Genomic DNA, 18,759 nt, shown 5'->3' with positions numbered 1-18,759 from the left:
CTGGAGAAGGAGTCAGACTTAGGCGTGTAGAATTTGTTTCAGGCTTGGCAACCAGCTGGACTCTGTGGAGTAGGGACAGTGACCATGGCTGGGAGGATGTGAGGAGGTAGGATTGAGCTCGTGGGGCCCGGAAAACCACGTTTAATGGTTTCTCAATTATGCTATCTGCAGAGGGGCTTGCTCATGGGGGCAGAGGGTCTGCTGATTGGAATTCAACGACTACTAAAACGACAGGTTTAAAAAGAGGAGAGGACTTCTAGACCCAGAGGAAATCGTCGGGTCAGGATGTCAGGATGCCTCTGTGTACGCACATTGTGTATGTGCTTGTGTATATATACAGGCATGTAAATATTTATCTGTACATATGTGTATGTATCAAATATAAACAGGCAAGGATGTTTATCAGAGTGGTTTAGGAAAATGTCCAACAAATGGTTCTGCATCTATGCAGTCGAACACAACACGGCGATTGCAAGGGAAGAGGCAGAGCTATGTGAACTGACACATTTGCATGGAAAGAACCCGGATTGCCCACGAGGATGGTCTCTGTGATTCTCTACAGGCTTATAGCAGCAGAGGGAAAAGTCCCGGATGTAAAATATAAATGCAAAGGGTACCTACCACTGTATGGAGGGAGTTTCAGGTTATTTAAAAAATGATAGTTTTCTTTCCATTTACTTTTTCCTGCCTACCCCCCCCCCCCAAGCAAGTGAAGTTGCAAAACTTATATGTCAAAAGAAATAAGATAAGAAAATAAAAACTACAGAGAAGGCTCTGGAAACTACAGGGAACGTGAGGACCAGGAACTGCAGTAGGAAAGCAGGTACCCCAGTCCCACTTTGTCAAGTTTTGGGAAATTTTGGCATTTCTGTTGTACAGGTGGCAGGGAGTGGAACTCTTGAGAAGTTAACACAGAATTCTTTTTTTTTTTTTTAAACCGGATACACCCTCCATATCATCTTGTTGATTATTTTCTTCTCTGCACTTCCTGACATTTTACATGGTATTACATTTAGCAGGTTCAGCCCCAGCCTCTCACCCCAAAGGTGCCCAGGAGCGAGCCATTCAGCTTTCCCTCTTGATCCACATGGCACCCTCCAATACGTTCTGGTCCCTGCCATTCCACTGTAGGGAACCCAGGGGCAGATATTGGGATTGGCCTCCAGCCTCCGAGTTGGAGGCCCTGGGGAAGGAAGCGGGCTGCGGTCACCATTCTTTAAATCCCTGGGCCCTGTGTGGGTGCCCAGTCATTATCCTCTTGGGAGCCACTCTCAAATGAAAGGTCCCTAAATTAGACAGCTCTCCAGCTCTCTTGGTCTTTCCTTCCCAGTCCTGAAAGGGAGGTCAGGAGAGAAGAGCGTGCACCAGGCCAGGAGTTGAGGAGTGGAGAGTCAGCCTCTCTGCATTGCTGGGTGTTAGTTTACCCCTGTCCGGCACCAGCAGCAAAAGCAGAGCCGGGCGTGGCCCAGAGCAATGCTCCCAGTTTAAATCTGTGGATTCATCTGGGCCTGGACAGCTGCAGAGCTGGGGCAGGGCAGAGTCTGCCACCCTGCCCTGGTTCCTTGAAATCTATACAGGAGCCTGGTTCCAAGTAGCCTGGTGCCAGGCCCTGCAAGCTCCTACTTGTGCAGGGGATTTTAAAGCATGTGACAATGTGTACCTCCACCCGTGCCTCTGGGCTTTTCTGGGTGTCAGCATGAATCTCATGTGAGGTTTACAAGGCCCTGGGGAGGTGGACAGGGAAGGTAGCTAGGACTATTATTAACTCCTGCATTTTCTCGGCAGGCCCCTTCGATCCTTTCTCCAAAAAAAGCAGCCAGAGTGCACTTTTTGAAATGTCACTCACATCTTAGCAATTCCCTGTTCAAAGCTCTCCCATGGCTTCTCCACTCCTTAACAAGTTCTAGAAGGTTCTGTGAGGTCTGGCCTCTGTGTCTCCCTGCTTTACTCTGACCATGCACTTCTAGCTGTTCTTCAAATGCTCCTGGCTCCAAGTTTGTTCCTGGCCTCGTGGCCTTGAGGGAACTTGTCCCCTCTGCCTGGATATCTCTGACTTCTCATCATGGAGGTCTCAACTCAAGATCACTTCCCAGAGAGACCTTCCTTTAAAGATCCCTCCCACGCCTCCCAACGCTGTCTCTATCCCACTTTCACCTAGTACCTGATTTTGTGTTGGGGCTTTGTTTACTGCCTGGTCTGTCTCTTCTACCATCCTGTAGGCCAATCCGCCCTCCCCAGAGTAGAGTTCAAGTTCAACTTGCTCACTGCTTCAAAGTTACTTTGAAACTCTAATGTTTATTAAATGCATGAGGGAGTGCCCTTTGAGGCATGGGGAAATGGGGGTTCAGACAGGTGACGTGTCCTGCCGTACTTCCCCAGACTGGAGACTGGCAGAGCTGTGCTCCAGGCTTGGAGTGGGTGAAACTCATGCAGAAGTGTTCTTAGAGCCACTTAGGGGCACACTGCCTCTCAGGGCCACATTCTTCCGTGTTGATGGGAAGCAGCAGATCATGCCGAGATACCGGCCCTGGGGCACTCTGCCATCTGTTGGTGGTTGCTGCCTGAGCGGGAGTCTCCGAAGGAGGTCAGGGATCCAGCCACCTGCTGCAGGCAGGCTCCCAGGGAGGAGGGGCCGGAATCTCAAGAAGTCTCTTCTGCTCCTCCAGGTGAGCTTTCTAGACACAGGCAGGGCACCCGGACTCACAGACTCTCCACTCCCAGTGGGGGACGCAGGCCCAGGGACAGGAGGAGACGTGCCCCAGGAGTTAGAGGTCCAGGCATTTAGAACTAAGGCTCCCTGCCCCTGCTCACGGGGCAGCTGACCTGGGGGACACAGCACCCCACCCTTGTAGCTTGAGTTCCTTCCACGTGCTGGGCTCCTCCTCTGCACCCCTGCACTTGGCCTTCCCAGACGGGCAGGGGGAGTGGCTACAGAGACAGTCACGTGGAGGAAATTCATGCACTTTCTCCCTCATCAGGGGTCCCCCTCATGGGGGAGGGAAGACAGAAATGGGGCTCTCTGAGGGCAGATTGGTCCTTCCCTCCCCACGGCCCCAGGGTCAGCCTCGAGGCCTGGAGGAGGCCACCAGCTGCTTCCTGCAGTGGACGTGAATTTGGCACAAGTTCCCAGCTGACCCTGGCACCAATTCTACCCCTCGGAGTGTACTGTTGAAGAAGAGGGGACAGGGACAAACAATGACCTGTTCGATTCAGCTTGGGACTTCTCAACATCCGCCCTGCACCACGGCCGACTTCAGTCCCAAGCCAGAGGCCTGAGCGGCGTGAACACGAGGCCGATGCCCTCTTTGATTGGAGCCTCCTTTCATGATCATGCCTGGTGGTTCAAAGTGCTCCCCGGCTTCCTGTTCTTGTTGGTGCCGAAAGAAGCCTGTAATTGTTCCCAAACAGCGGGCCCAGTAAGGAACATGTCCCCTCTGCCCTGCTGGGCCCCCAATTGGCACCTCATTGCAGCAGAGATGGGGTGGGGGCGGGGGTGCCACCCGGGCCCCGGGCCCTGGCATTACATTCGCGCCCACATGTAGGCCTGCTTCTTGGCCTGGGAGCTGATGGGAGCCACATGCTCCCGTCTGCCCCGCGGCCCGGCCGCCTGCCTCCTGTTTCTGAACAGTGGTCCTGGTTTCCATCAGACCCTAATTGGACTGGGCCTGGCCTTCGTTCTGCTGCGGCCTCCCACAGAATGCTGGCCACTGGCTGTTCCCTTCTCCAGCCGGAACAATGCTGGGCTCTGGCCGCTGACCCTGGCCCGGGCCGCCCTGCCAGCCCATGGCCCTCCGTCCTCACTTGGCTCCTCGGGGCTGGCTTCCCACACTCACGGCTCCTCCGGAAGGCAGGCTCGGGGGCTGGTGCACTCTGACATGCCTCCAGGGACCCGTCCAAACTCTCCCACCCGCGGGTACAGGGAGGCCAGGGCGCAGCTGGGCCGTCGTGAGAGGTCAGCGTTTCTAATGCTGCCTTTTCTGCCCGCCTCTTGCCGGGCTCTCCGCACTCCGGGGGTTCATTCCACTTGGACTGATACTATTCAGCGTCCCTAGCGCTACAACCTGACCTGAAACCCAAATGCCCTGAACAAGAGTAAGTGGGGCAGCCGGTGCTCCAGGCCGGGCAGGGTTGGCACGAGGCTGTGAGCCTGCAGGGGCCCGTGTGGGGCCCGCTGGTGCCGTGCGTGTTCTTTTTTTCTCTTCTCGGAGGCACTTGGTCCTCTCTCCTGCTGTCCGCTGGCCTCTTCCCTCCCTTGGGAAAGGGGACCACCCCCCGATCATCACAGCTCACAGTTTCCTGAGTGGCTGCTGTGCCCCAAGCACCGGGTGGAGTCCTTTTGCTCATATCTCCATCCTCACGACCTTGTGGGGCATATGCACAGGGAATGCAGTGACCTCTCCAAGTTCAAGGTGAAGAAAGTGAGGTGTTTGCTCAAGAGTAGTGGAAGTTGGAGCTGGGAATTGACTCCAGGTTCCTGGCTGCCTGAGTCCTTGTGCACTTGGCCAACTGCACTGTGCGCCCCTGTTACAGAGGTGGCACTTCTGCTAACATCAGGGTTAGAAGACCCTTGGGAAGTCACCTCTCCCCTTCCTTCTAGAGTCTCCCTAGCACAGAACATGCATGGGCAGTGGGCAGTTGGGAAAAGATATGCAATTAAAGGAACCCCCCTGGGAAACACCGGAGGGATGGACAAGGCCCCACCACCTTTTTGAGTTAGCCCTCTGGTCCCTGGAGTCCCAACGCCGTTTCCTGTGCCTGGCCTCAGCAGCGTATCCGCTTCACACTCCTCTGGCTTCTCCCAGTGGGTTCTGCAAGGTGTTTCCTGCAGATCCTGCTGACGGTCACTGCTGGCACGTAGCAGAGTCCGCCCGGAACATGGTGAGCGGCTGGCCTCGGCCTGGACAAGGTTTTGTTTTTGTTTGGCCTTAAAAAAAAATCCAACTGCCCCCCCCTCCCTCTGCCCACCAGGGGCATGGGGGGTGGGGAGGAGGGAAATGAAGGTCAAAATACTGACAAAGCGAAGAGTGAGGACTATTCCTTCAGTTTCAAAAATAGAAACTCCTAGGGCTGGGATCAGGCGGGCTGGGTTCGGGGTGAAGCGGTTGAAGTTGAAGTCAAGGTGGTTGCTTGGCCCCCCTGTGCCTCCCATGGGCCCTTCTGGACGACACGGAGCCCCCGCTGAGGGGAAGAGAGTGCCCTCCCGTTTGGAGAGCAGCTTTTCCTGAGGAGCTTGGGGAGCATTTGAAATAAACCCCGTGACCTGCTACGTGGTACTTGTTTTTGTCAGCTTGTGTTCCTGCTGTGACTGAAAGATGAGACCATTCAGAGGAGGAGGAGTTCATTTGAGGGCTCCTGGTTTCAGAGGTGTCAGTCCATAGATGGCCAACTCCATTCCTCGGGGCCGAGTGGGACATCGTGGAGGAAGAGTGTGGGGAAGCAAGCAGCTCAGGACATGATCAAGGAAGCAGAGAAATAGGGTGCTGCTCACCAGGACAAAGACAAACCCCAAACGCACACCCATGGCCCCCCTCCTGCAGCCATGCCCTACCTACCTACGGTTACCGAGTTAATCCTCATCACGGGACCAATGCCCTGGTGAGGTGAAGCCCCTCATAACCCAATCCGCTCATCTCTAAACCTCCCTGCGTTGCCTCACAGGGGGCCTTTGGGGGAACCTAATATCCAAACCATAACAGTACTTGCACTTGATGGTCTTTGTACTTGGTCGGTGGGGACAATAGATGGCACCCCGGGAGATGCCATCCCAACAGCAGTCTCAGTTCCTAGGGTGAACACAGGTTTGGGAGATGAGAGACAGAAGCCCCTCACCTTCTCAGCCTTCTTAGGACTTCTGTAGGTGGGATGGGGACATGTAGCTCGGCAGTCATGTCCAGCGCCCCTGTAAGCACGCTGACAACAGAAACCACCCCAGGTTTGTTTCCATTTTGACTGATCAGCTCTCTGTTGGACTGTCCGTTGGACAACACAGTGTTACTGGCAAGAGGGAGAAGGAGGGGGAGAGGAGATGATGCTGGTGGCTAATGAAGAAAACAGGTGATGGTCACTAAAATTGAGGGAAGGAGCCCAATGGGGAACCCTGATATCGCCGCACTTGGTGGCAAGGTCATGGGTCTGCAGAGTGCTCAAGGTAGCAAACAGGCCCTGCCCGTTTGAATGGCGCGATTGACTGGCCAGGTGGGCTAATGAGAAGCCAGATCTCTGTACCTGCTTCTAACCTCGGTCTTGACAACGTCAAATCGTACAGACAAAAAAAACAGGCTGAGAAAGACCTTGAAGACAAGGTCAGAGGGGGCATCAGAAGCATCCTCATTGCTGACGTTGGATCAACCTTTCAGAAATGCAGTTCTGGGCAGCAGGGAGAACAGGGCACCTTGGACTCTCACTGGTGAAAAGAGGCATGAATTGGAAATAGAAGGTGATAGTCCAATAGCCTTAAGCCTCAGGTTGCCAGGTGCATTCAGACACACCAGGTCCGAGTTCTTCATTCTGTAGAATGAAGGGCTCTGAGAGGAACTGATTTGTCAGACTCACACAGCAAAGGAGTGGAAGGACCAGGAAGAGAGTCTGCCTCCCAGCTCCAGGTCAGGCGCTTCCTGCTCTCTCTGTCTGCTTTCCCCACCCTTTCTGTGTAATAAGACCCCCCCCCATCCTGTATTTCCACACTCAAATAAGCACAGTTAATTAGTAAAGTAGGCAGAGTTATTTATTAAGTCACATCAAAAGTTGGGAAACAGTATCTGCTTTAAGTGTAAAATACTAGAATTTTCTTAATTTTCTTTGATTGTGATAACATTTAACATGAGATCCACCCTCTCAACCAATTGTTAACTAACACTGGGGGTTTTTAATGGTGATGGTGAACCCTTACGAGGAATGACCCCCAGCGAGAGGATCTCGAGTCGGGAAGACGGAAACTCTCTCACCTCTGTACACTGATCCCTGAACCCTGGGGATTGGTATTCATCACTCAGAAGCATGTCATAGGAGGGGAAGGACCATCAAGATGGAGAGTGACTAGGGAACATGGGCACACTTTTCAAATATCTCGTTTTGTGTAACCACAAGGCGTTAACGAGTTGGGAGCAGGCTACACAGAGAGGCAGTACGAAGGAGAATTTTCTTATGGTCAAAAAATGGTGCTGGCCATGGTGTTGCATGCCTATGATCCCAGTGACTCAGGAGGCTGAGGCAGGAGGATTGTGAGTTTGAGGCCAGCCTCAGCAACTTAGCAAGTTCCTAAGCAACTGGGTGAGACTGTCTCAAAAATAGAGAATAAAAGGGTCTGGGGAATGTTAGCTCAGTACTAAAGCATCCCTGTACCAAAATAAATAAATAAATAATAAATAAATAAATAAGGCTGAACATGGGCACAGGCTGACCTAGGTTGGACACACCTGTACACTGGGCAGATTAACCCTGGGAGGGGACCGATGAAGAAATTCAAAGGAGGTTACATTGACCTTGAAATTCCCACTCACCCTAGAGTCTGCCCATGGAATATGCCCCCCCACTCCATGGTACTATGGACAAACACATGCTTCTGGAAGGAAGGTGTGGCCCACTGATGGCAAACAGAGCTGCAGAGTCAGGCCACCTGGACCAGCATGGTGGGGCCCCTGTTTCCTTGCAAGAATGATCTTGAGAAAGCCACTTATTCTCTGTACACCTCGATTCTGTAAGATGGGGCTGAGGACCACCTGAACCTCAAGGTTCAAATAGAACAATCCACATAAAACATTCATTGCTGATCTTGCATAGTAAGTACCTGATGAAAGATAGTCCCTATTACAATTAATAACCGTAAAAAAAAAATAGTATAATCAGCAGCGTGAACCATGCCAGCAGGATTCTTATCACGGATCTGTGACCAATGACCATCCTCCTGCTTTCTCGGTCAGTATTTAACAAACTGAGTTCATCTCTGGTGCTGTCCTCCTCTGATAATTCAGCCTTTCCCTTCATCCAATGCACTCGGCTTGTTGACTGAGGGTTTCAGATTTGTTAAATATTGAGTAGCAAAAAGAGGGTGAGCTTGGTGCCTGGGCGTGTTTGGATTTCATTCCTCGCCATGTGGCCTCTGTCAGGTTTCTTAACTAGCCTGAGCCTCGTTTTCATTCTGTAGCCGCTGGAGACGCTGCTGCCTGTCTCGCAGGTGTGTTTTAAGGATTGGCTCTACTCTCTGAGGTGTGCATGTCTTGCTGGCGGTCATCTTCCGCCACTCGGTTCAGTGCCTGCCACGTAGTAGACACTCGAGAAGCATTTGCCGAATGGTCAGAGGTGCAGGGTCAGTGGGTTGCATATGTCAGGTGGTCCCGGGGCCCGTGGTCTTTTTCTTGTGTGTCACTGATGCTACTGCCTCTGCCTCACAGCCAGGCCAGGCGGCTTCTTCAGAAATCAAACCTTTGCCTTTATATTCACGTCTTTACCCACATTAACCAAAGGGGGCAGCCGTCAGCATCTTTACCATTTATTTTATTTAAAACAGAGGTTGGCCCCCTCCAAAGGCACCTGGGTCTCATTTCCAATCATTCCTCCACACCCTCCATGTGCGCTCTTTCTGAGAAACCGTGCTGGGGCTTGAAGACCTATCTTCTGGGCTCGTTTTTCTCACCTCTCTTTACTGAGTGTCTCTCAGTGACGGTTGTGAGCGGGAGGGAAGTTTCCAGGCTGGGAACCCCTGCATGCAATGGGCCCCTTGGATCGATGGCCACTGGTGTCCCCAGTCTTCCTTACTGAAGCTTGTGGAGGTTAAAGGTGGGGGAGCCTAGTCTATTTTAAAAGCCACCCAAAGGGTATGTCCAAGACAGTGGTCCTTGGCATCTGTGCTGTATGGGCCCCAGAAAGAGCAGACGTGGCTGTTGGTTCAAATCACTGCAGCCCCCCTCCCCATCCCAGGGCATTCTGGGAATGGAGTCGCTGTCTGCAGATGTGGTCTGCAGGTCTGGGTGCAGCGGGGGGAGGTTCCTTGGCTTAACGGTGGTCCTGCTGCTAGGCCTGTCCTGGGGCCCCTGGGCTCTCCTAGCAAACAAAATCTCCAGTAAGAGGAAAATAAAGCGCTCTGGACAGCTCCTGAGATGTTGCCAGCTGTTCTGCTCTTACAAACGACCTGACCCCCCCAGCTGGAAGTCCTGAGAGCCGTTGGAGGGCACGCTATTTTTCTGGGCACTGCTTCAAAGGGGCTGTGGTTGAAGACCGGGCTGCTAATCTGGTGGCCACTGTGAGGGATAAAGTTTCCCATGGGCCCCTGGGGAGGGGCTGGAGCACTCACAGGAGGTGGGGGGTGGTCTGAGCCCCCCGGCCAAGTGTGCTCACACGGCCAAGTGTGCTCACAGTGGGCATCTCTGACCCCTGAATGTCCTTGAGCTTCAGGGCTTCAGGAAGGTCACCATGCACTGGGACCCTGTGTGGCACCAGTGGCTAGCCAGATGCCCTCCAAGAGGGTCAGGGGTCCTAGCGGGGAGGGGGCAGAGGGAGACAGAGATTCATTAGATCTTCATCGTGAAGATTAGAAATGGCGAGTCAACTGGGAGGGGATCCTCGTGGGTTGATGTTGAGGGCGTGCAGAACCCGAGCTTGTTCCTAGGGGTCCTCTATGGCCCTCCAGCCTCCAGACCTGGGCCTCTGCTCCGTACTGTAACTTCCCGCCTTCTGGCCTCACAAGATAGAAAGACGGTTCCTGAAGGGAGGAACCTTGTCTACCTGGATGCTGCCGGATCCCCAGGATGTGGCATGGGATTGCAGACACGTTCTCCCTTAAATATTTGTGGATAAACATTGAACGAGTGAATAAGTTAATTCCAAGCACACTTGGCAGGAGGAGGGGGAGGACAGGGAGGAGAGGGAAGAGCATCAAAGTAAAACAAGCCAACAACCCCACACCATGACAGAGGGACATAGGACAGGAGATGGGGCCCAAGGGGCCGACTGGCCTGCTTTGCCCCCTTCTTGGCCACTGCAGGGGACCAGGGCAGTGGCAGGGCTAGAAGAGCCTTTGGTGGGGACTCCCGGCAGGCAGTCGTGATGGGGTCGTGGCCGTCAGGCTGGGAGCCTCGGGTCCTCATCTGTAGGTGGCTTGGGCGTTTCCTTTCACAGAGCCGTCAGTCAGCTCACTGGGGACTCCTGTAGCAGTGTCCTGTGACTCACCTCCATCTTGGTGTGAATCTTTAGTATTTTGGGAAGGGTCCCTTTTTGGTTTCCCAGATCACACTATTAGGCACTTCTTCCTTCAGGACTTCCGACCCCACAGGATCAACCCAAAACCTTCCCATCTTCCCTACCCGGTTCCTTTGGTCCGCCCCTCCACCAGTCTTGTTCATTCATTCAGTGAACTTTTGGGAACCTCTGCTACATTCTAGACACTATGCCAGGTGCAGGTGTACCAGGTTGTCCTTAGGAATGCTAGTGACCCCCGAGGAACTGGTCACTAAAGATCACTGCTGGAAGGAGCCGCAGGAGGACCCACTCCACCTGGGGCCGGCAGAAGCTTCCCGAGGTGGCGGCCTTTCAGCCTGTGGGCCTTGCAGGCAGACAGAGGAATGGCAGAAGCCCAGGGAGGGAGGCATTTTTGCTAAGACCGGGGACATCCCAGGACAGGCCAGCGTAGAGGGGGCATGCTGGGCAGGGGCTGGAAGACTTGCAGTGGTACATCTTAAAGTGGGGCCAGCTCTGGAGAGTTGGTCAAGTGAATCCTGTAGACTCTGTGAACCCCCCGGGGGGGGGTATGGGCAGGGGCTTGGGGGGGATGTGGGTGGAGCCTGTGGGTCCCTCTGGCTCTAGGAGAATGAGAGGGGCTTTGTGGCCCAGGGCCACCTTTTTCCCTCTTGCGTCCTTACGGCTTCCAGGGACCATTCCTGACCTCCCTTTGCAGAGTGAGCCTCGGTGATTCCCGTCAGGCTTGGTGAACCCTTGGTGGCATTTCTGGCTGCTTGCAGACCCAGACCTCAGAAGTGCCGTGTCCCTTCCCAGGTGGGAAGTTCTCCCTCCCTGGGAAAGTCAGCCCTGCGTCCAGAATCCAGCCAGCCCTTGGGCTTTTCCCCTGGTTTGGACCCAATGATCCGTATCTTTCTCCCAAATTGCCAGTGGCCCAGGAAGCAATTAAGGGTGACTGGCTTTAAAAGCAGTTAGATTAGAAATTAAGTGCATTAATCCCAAACTAAGCATACGCCTGGGTGGTGACGCTTACATGTGGCCTCTTAATAGTTGACCGTTGAGGTCGTCTCTTCAGCCAGGAAAACAGGAGTGGGGGTTCCGGGCTTGTTCTGCGTTCCTCTTGGGTCATCTCCAAGTTCCAGGTAGCCTGACCTTCTGGGCCCACGTGCCCTCCCTCAAACCCTCTCTGGCCAACAGATACCAGCTGGGGCCTGGTGCTTCCCGGGCTGCCCAAGCAGAAATGCTCGGTGCTTAGAAGGTGAGGGGAGCCCCACGCTCCCCCTCCCTCCCGGGAGGCCCAGTTCAGGGCATCCCCGGGACAGCCTTGCCCGGGGGACCCCAGAGCACAAGGCGGGCACTGAGCCCCGGGAGGGAGCACCGGGAGATTTTCATATCCTCTCGGTTTTAATAGCCTTTGCTGAGATGGAAACTTGGGCTGAAATGATTTGCATCTCTCCAGATTCCCTGAGTGTGTGTGTGTGTATTTGGGTTTATTTTTAGCCACAGGCGTTCATTTCTTGCCAAAAAAACCTGCTTAAATAAAACCAAGATTAATATTTTTACTTAACGGAAAGAGTTAGTCAGGGCCGGCTTTGAACTGGAGACTGTTCTCTTGATGGGGAGGGCATCTGAACGTCTGGCCTTGGCTTTGACATCAACGAGCAGACCCTTTGAAACTGACAAGAGAGAAGGGCCCTGGGGACCTGGGTAGGATGCAGGAGGAGCCTACTTGTGGGGGCCAAGGGGGGCGTCTTCCTGGAAGGGCGGGAAGTGGGGCCTGGATTTGCCTGGGCCCAGATGCTCCTCTGCCGGTCTCCTCACCCCTCCTCCCAGGTCTTGATCCACGTGCAGCAAACCCAGTCTCTCCTGCAGGACGGGCCAGATCCCTCTCCCCTGTCACCCCCAGGCAGCTCCCCCGCCCCTCCCCCAGGCAGACTCCACCCCCTCTGTGACTGGGGGACTCCTGGTAGCCCTGTGCCTGCCTCGCTTCCCTGGGATCGCCTGTCACCTGTACCTCTGGCCCCTGAGTTCCTAGGGCCCTCATTTCTCCTGGTGTCCTTGAGGCTGGCCAGTCCCTAAAGTTCGGTAGCGTGGCCCCCCGGCTCCTGTGACCCAGCAAGGCCCAGGACTTGGTTGTTTCCCACAGTGGACACCAGAGAGTTATTTATCTATTTTTAAGTCACCCTCCTCCAGGTGGGGCGCTTTAGACACCAAATAATATTTAGTTTCATGTATTCAGCAAAAATACACTAGGTGCCCTACTGTGTGCCCTGTGAGGCTTCTGCGTTGTGTCTAAAGGTGCCAAGTGTCTGGTGGGGCTCCGTGAGGCTGGGGCATGGTGTGGGGGCTGCTGGGGAGGGGAGGGTTGTGCTGGCATCAGGGATCAGAGACGGTCCCCTGACCTGGTGACTTGAACAGGGGAGGGAGGGAGTCCCTGTGAGGGAGGGGGAGATGCAGGGGCAGGGCCTGGGGTGTGTTTGGGGTGCTGGGAGCTGGGGGACTGGAATGGAACAAGTCACCATTTCCTGCGGTGGAGAGGGCCCTGGGACGCCCAGGTGTGGGTGAGGCTCTGTGTTGGAGGGCTTGGACTTCAGAGGTCTTACTGGTCCTCAGGTGTAAAAGCAGACTAAAGGTAGGCCTTGGAGAGATGCATGCAAAGGTCCTGGGGTCCTGGCTTGGAGTCCGCACAGAAGTGGGAGGAGTCATTGTGTGGGTTGCATTGAAAGCCACGTCGGAGTGTGAATATGAGGAAGACTCAGAGCCCACTGATGAATGGATTGGAGCCTTGTGAAGGTCATGGGTGACTCTGACATGGGCAGGTCGGAGGGGGGGCTTAGGTCACTGAAAGAACCCATTGAGTTTGGCCATTGTCACCCAGGATTTATATGCCAGGATGGGCAGTGACTTGCTCAGGGTCATCCTGAGGGCCAAGGGTGCTTCTCTAGGGTTCTCTCCATCTGCCCAGCCAGCTTCTGAGTCTTTTAGAAGATTTTCAGGGGGGACGTGGGACTGCGGTGACCCACAGGCTGGAACCAGCTGGCCCGAGTCAGGGCAGGGCCAGGCCCCTGCTGTCTGCCTTCCTCTTTGTGGCCCCCCTCTCTACTCAAACATGGACATCATCAAAGTCTCGCCAAAGAAATGGCAGAAATTTGAGGCGGACCTTGCAGCGGTCACCGGGGAGGATGCTGCGGTCCCTCGGGGGCTGGGGAAGTGCCAAGTCCTGGGCGCGTCCAGGCCCCTCGTGCTGTTTTCCTGGGATGAGTGAGTTGAAGGGGCCACCAGGGCTCACCAGCAGCCCTGTCCGCGGGTGTCACCTGTCCAGCTTCGAGGTGATGAAGTGCCTTTGAACAGGGATGTTGTCTCATTTAGTCAATCAGCCTGGTTAATCGAAACTCCCAGGGTGGCGGGAAACACCATCAGGGTTCCTGTGCTGGGGAGCAGGGGGCATGTGCCGCTGCATTGCTGATGGTGGTTAGCGGCAGATTGCCTTTACTACCGTGTGTGTGTGTGTGTGTGTGTGTGTGCGCGCGCGTGTCTGTGTGTCTGGGAAGGGTGCAGTGGGGTGGCTAGGGGCTGTGGAGCTGTTGGGGACTTAGGAGGGGTCCTTCCTCCTTGCTGTCAGTCCCCTCTGGTCTGCAGCAGAGTGGACACGGGGGTGGGTGAGAGTACAGTTATCAGCTATTCTGCGACCGGCACAGATCCTCTGTAAAGACTTAAAGGTCGTCTCCTAACCCGGGAGACTCTCGATTTCTTTCCCCCACTGGATTGCAAAACTGCTCCCAAGGTAGCGGATCCTCCTTTCCATGATTGGGAAACTAGGACTACCACCATAACTGCCACCTTCCGGGAGGTCCGTCTGACGACACAGGTGACAGGCACACAGTGGTGGTGTTGGGTGAGGGGTGGTCGCTGTCATCCAGCTGCCATTCTTCTCTAGACTTGGGGATGCAAAGAAATGGCCGCCCTGGGTGGGAAGGGGCGTGGGCAGCGGGGAGCCTGGCTCTGCTTTCCCTGCACGGCCTGGGATGCAGAGTCCTGGCCCCCCGGGGGCTGCTGCAGTTGGGCCTGTACTTGCACGGTGGAGCCAGGGTCCTGTAGGGTCCCTCCTCGTGATGGGGACAGGAGGGGAAGATGAGCTGAGCAGGGAGACTGGATTCAGTGAAGGGTCCTGGTTCCCCAACCTGCCAAGCCACAGCCTGGTTTCAGCCCCCGGCCAGCCTGGAAAGCCCGGCCTTCAGTGGGGCAGAAAGGTCTGGATGTGGATGAGGATGTCTGGGTGGGGAGTGGAGGGAGGAGGAGAGCCGGGGCCGGCTCCGGGGTGTCCTCGGGATGGCTGATGAGCAGCAGATGTGCCGTTCCCAGGGACCCCCGGTAAGCTGCCCTGGGAGCCGAATCCTGTTTGCTGTGGAAATTGATTTTGTTTAAACCTTGAGCTGCTGAGGACCACGTGGCCAGGGAATGGAGGCCAGGGATGGGGTGGGGAAGGGACGCTTCTGGAAGAAGTGGGCTCGGGTGGCCTTGTTTTTGCAATCTCTCCCAGCCTTCCTGCCAAGAAGATTACTTCAAAGAACGAAAGACAACTCAGTAGACTTTCGAGCCTGCATCCCCGGGGCCTAGGATAGACTTAAGAGGTGTCCAGATGTATCTGTAGGTCAGTGTGGCAACTCTGAACACACGTGCGTACACGCGCTTGCACACACACACACACACACACACATACACACCCCAGTTTCTTTTTTCAGGACCACTCACATCCTGGGCCAGGGCTTGGCCATGGGTCAGTTTCTTAGAAACTTTTTAGTTCAAATATTACTTACTCCTTAATCTCTATAACCCCAGCAGGCAAGATTCCCTTCCTAGGGGCAGACCCAAAGGGACAGGAGAGGCGAGAGGCTGAGATTCAGACTGAGCCGCATTCCTCCCTGGCCTGCCTGGCACTTCTGTCCCTTTGAGATTTGTCCCCTAACACCATCTGTTCACCCTGTCTCCCTGCTACACGGCATCTTCGGAAGCCAGAATCGGGGCTTCCATTTCTTGCTCTTGCCTCACGGCCCACCCAGTGTTCCAGATGCCAACCTGGTTCACACCGGGTTTGGCTTTGCTGTTAGAGGACAGTGTGGGGGCTGCTCCCCAACAGGAGCAGGAATCAGGAGAACCTGTGTCCACCCAGCCTGTCCACACAGCGGGCTTTAGCGGCCACTCCCAGGTGGAGGGAACAGCCGAACGCAGCCAGCGGCCAGTTTGGGAGCTGTGTTGCCCTTGGGGGGCCGTGATCCCCCCCTTCTGTGACCCCTGGGGGAAGGCCCGGGGGAGCCCTTACTGCTGGACACAGAAGCCCAAGGTTGCAATAGTGCACATCTGAGTTGCAGAGGAGAAACCAAAGCAAATGAAGGTGTTTTCATTCACAGGCCAAAGAGGCGGATCTGGAGTTGGCCACGATTTGACGGGAGGACTTTGTGACTCTGTCTGGAAGAGAACTGAATGTCACTTGATCTTAGTTCAGTTTAGTGGAGTTTTATTTTTGTGAGGAAGACACTGGCGTGGCCTCTGTCCTGGGCCCTCTCGCCTCCGTCTTTGTGGACCATAAACACCTCTCGTCGTCCTGGGCCTGCTGGGCTGCTCGCGGGCTGTGTGCGGGTGCCGAGGAGGACAGGTAGTTGGAACCCAGCAGGTGTGTGCCAGGCCTAAAACACCTTGCACACCTGATCTGACTGCTGTGTTTAGGTCCCCACCTCTCCCTGCAGTCCCACAAGGAATGCTCTGACGGGTTCGCCTTTCCTCAGGTCCTCAGGAGAACTCCTGGCCTTAGCTGACAGTGCTCCAGGATGCTAGCAGAAGCATGGGGCTTGGGATGAGCCACGCTCTGCTCTTAGTGCTCATACTCAACCCTCACAGCAACTTTAGGAGGTTTTGTTTTTATCACTCCCGTTTTATAGATTCGGATGCTAAGGCTCAGAGAGGTTTAGTAACTTCCTGAGGGTCACATAGCACCGATGCTGAACTTGTCAGGTTCAGGAGAAGTGTGTCACTTCTAAGCTGCTTGAAAGGCACTGGGCCAATAAAGTCAGAGAGATTTAGGAGGGAAAAAGACTCAGGAAGGCCACCTAGTAATGGAGGAACTCTTTATGGTAACTTTTTTCTGTTTTAACTTTCTGACAACAAAATCCTATTCTCATTTTCACAAGGCCATCCTGCGATGCAAGGGTTGGCGGCTTAAGTATGACTTGAGGTAGCGAGGAGTGACGGACCTTAGACTCCAGTGGCTCAGGCCACTTTGGGTAAGAGCAGTGTTGCAGAAGCCCCGGGCAGTACCCAGGTTTGCGGGGCAGGGCTGCTTAAGCATTTTATGTCTGAATCTCGTGGAGCCATTTCTGAGCCAGGAAAGGGTAGAGGTTGCTCCTCAGAGGCTCCCCTTGCCCCCCCCCCCCCCCCCCNTAAGAGACAGGTTGAAGCAGCAGATGAGGTCAGATCATGGAGGAAGGATCACGGGAAGGTCCGGCAGGCCCTGTTCTCTGCCTGGCGTTTAGCTGTTCCAACCTGCCCATGGGTGACGGAGGGGAAACTGTCCCTGGGCCTCGGGAGGCTGGCTGGCTGCCCAGGCTCTGCTCACGGTCAGACCTGGAGGTAGGCGCGGTCTCGGAGGCTGGCCTGGGACCCCGCCAGCCTCTGGTTTGTAAACAGATGCGGGAAGACCCCGCGCCTCCTCCTAACTGGAGCTGCCCGGGCTAAGTCGCAGCCTCTGCCAGTGGACGCGGTGTTTAGCCATCCCTGGCAAGGCAGGGCTGGAGGGGCTCTGGAGGCATCTGAGTCCTGACTTCATGCCTGACCGGAAGGGGAGGGTCCAGCCTCATCTGGGAGGAATCCAGAAGGGGTGGGGGTTGTGTAAAAAATTCTGTTTATCAACCATTTTTTAAAATATCTACTCAAAAAGTGGCCTGGAACCAGGGTGTGTGCCTATGTGTCTGAGTTCAGTGGAGGCTGGGGTAGGCCGAGGTGCAGGGTCTCAGAGCTGGAAGGCTTCAACTTGCAATTCAAAATTCCAGCAGAACCCCTTGCCTTCCCCTGCAGGTCCTGGGGGGAGAGCACCAGCCCATCTGTGGAGGCCCCCGCAGCGGGCCCCTTGCCCTCCGTGCTCCTTCCTGCCATTGGAGGATGTCTCCTTTGAGTGCCACTCTCTGCAATGTCTTCCCTCCTTTCAAGACCTGTCCACTTGCTCCTTCCTGTCTGGTTTGCAGGAATACTTGAGGATGCTCTTGGCGGCCTAGCTTCTTATCATCTCAGAGTCAGCCCCTCTGTGTGGATCAGAAAGTCTCAGAAAGAGGACGCGCCTTCTCTTCGCCCTCAGTGTCCTCATCCCTGTGGTGTGGACGCTCACAGTACTCTTGTCCAGGAGTAGAGGAGGGAACGGGTACACATAGTAGGTGCACAGTAAACAGGAGCCGATTCTATTGTAACCATCCTTCCCTGGTCAGCCCATCTCATGATGATATTAATAACATCTGTCTAAGTAAACTGCATCAAAGACAAGGTCAAGTTCACCTGTACCATCCTGCCTAATCCTTCCAGGCAGGAGTTTGGAAACATTGTGATTCCTGTTTATAGAAGAGGGAAGGGAGTCCAGAAACAGAGGGCACTCGCCAAAAACGATGGCCATCAACGTCTGGGCTTGGATCGGAACTGCTCAGCCTGGCCCAGGAGCCCCGTTCCAGCCCTTCCTGCATTCCCATAGAGCGGTTCTCCTGTCCCCCTTGGTATCGAGGCACTGGGTCCTGAGAGCCCAATCAGAATGCTGCCCAGGGACACTGAGGGAGCTTGGGTGCATCGATCCTGTGGACATGTTGGACCTGGATCATTCACTTGTGCACCAGAAGCGCCCCAGTGAGGTGGCGGTCAGGCATTGGTGCTAGTGGACAGGGAACAGGACTGGGGGACCATGGTTTTGTCAGTAGGCATCAGAGGGAAGACAGGAAGTGCTGACAGAAGTCGATTTGGGACTATGGTGTAGCCACAGGGAAGAACCCCCAGACTGTGCTGGGGTGAGAGTGGCCTAGGGACTTGCAGGCAGACAGTGGGGAGCCCGGGGTCCTTAGCATGGACGATGGCTGCATCTCCTTCCTCTACCCTCACTCGCCCTGGGTCTCAGCCTCCTCCTGATACACACTAGCGTCTGTTCCCATTGGCTTGAGGGCAGAGAGCCATTCCCGGCCACGCCTGGGGTTGGTGACCCACCGAGGTGCCCCCCTGTGTGGTCAGCTGCGTAACCTCGGCCCTGTCTCTCTCCTGTCTCTGCAGTGATCCGGGCCAAGGTGGTGGGGAAGAAGCTGGTGAAGGAGGGGCCCTTCGGCACCCTGGTCTACACCATTAAGCAGATGAAGGTGAGTGGCTTTATCTCCCCGGATCCAGGAGGGTCCTGGGGGTTGCCCATGGGATCCTGGCCAAGGGAGGCTGAGTCGGGGGGATGTCTGAGCCCTAGGCCTTCTGCCTGCAGGAGAGGCTGCAGCTCAGGCAGCAGGAGGTGACAGGCAGGAGGAGTGGTGCAGGTGAAGCCACCCAGAGGTGCTCATTAGGAGGCCGAGCTCTGGAGCCAGA

The 18,759-nt window shown here is 55.1% G+C and overlaps 2 protein-coding genes and 1 long non-coding RNA gene across 4 annotated transcripts in view; 1 reads left to right on the top strand and 2 right to left on the bottom strand.

Annotated features, from left to right (window-relative positions):
- The window catches only part of Syn3 (synapsin III), a 444,971-nt gene that overhangs the window by 242,687 nt on the left and 183,525 nt on the right, over positions 1 to 18,759 (bottom strand). The window lies entirely within an intron of this gene.
- Positions 1 to 18,759, top strand: part of Timp3 (TIMP metallopeptidase inhibitor 3) — a 49,572-nt gene that overhangs the window by 20,265 nt on the left and 10,548 nt on the right. Inside the window, exon 2 of the mRNA XM_015482795.2 lies at positions 18,463 to 18,545. Within this exon, the coding sequence (XP_015338281.1) occupies positions 18,463 to 18,545 (83 nt within the window). The remainder of the gene's footprint in view (positions 1 to 18,462; positions 18,546 to 18,759) is intronic.
- Positions 2,276 to 5,024, bottom strand: LOC125616620. Its single transcript, XR_007347345.1, has 2 exons — positions 4,705 to 5,024; positions 2,276 to 4,361 (listed from the first exon to the last, which is right to left on the bottom strand). It is a non-coding gene; the product is annotated as an uncharacterized LOC125616620 (long non-coding RNA).

The sequence above is a fragment of the Marmota marmota genome, unplaced genomic scaffold (assembly GCF_001458135.2).
Source record: "Marmota marmota marmota unplaced genomic scaffold, marMar, whole genome shotgun sequence".
Taxonomy (NCBI): Eukaryota; Metazoa; Chordata; class Mammalia; order Rodentia; family Sciuridae; genus Marmota; species Marmota marmota.
This window is presented reverse-complemented; position numbering and strand designations above follow the sequence as displayed.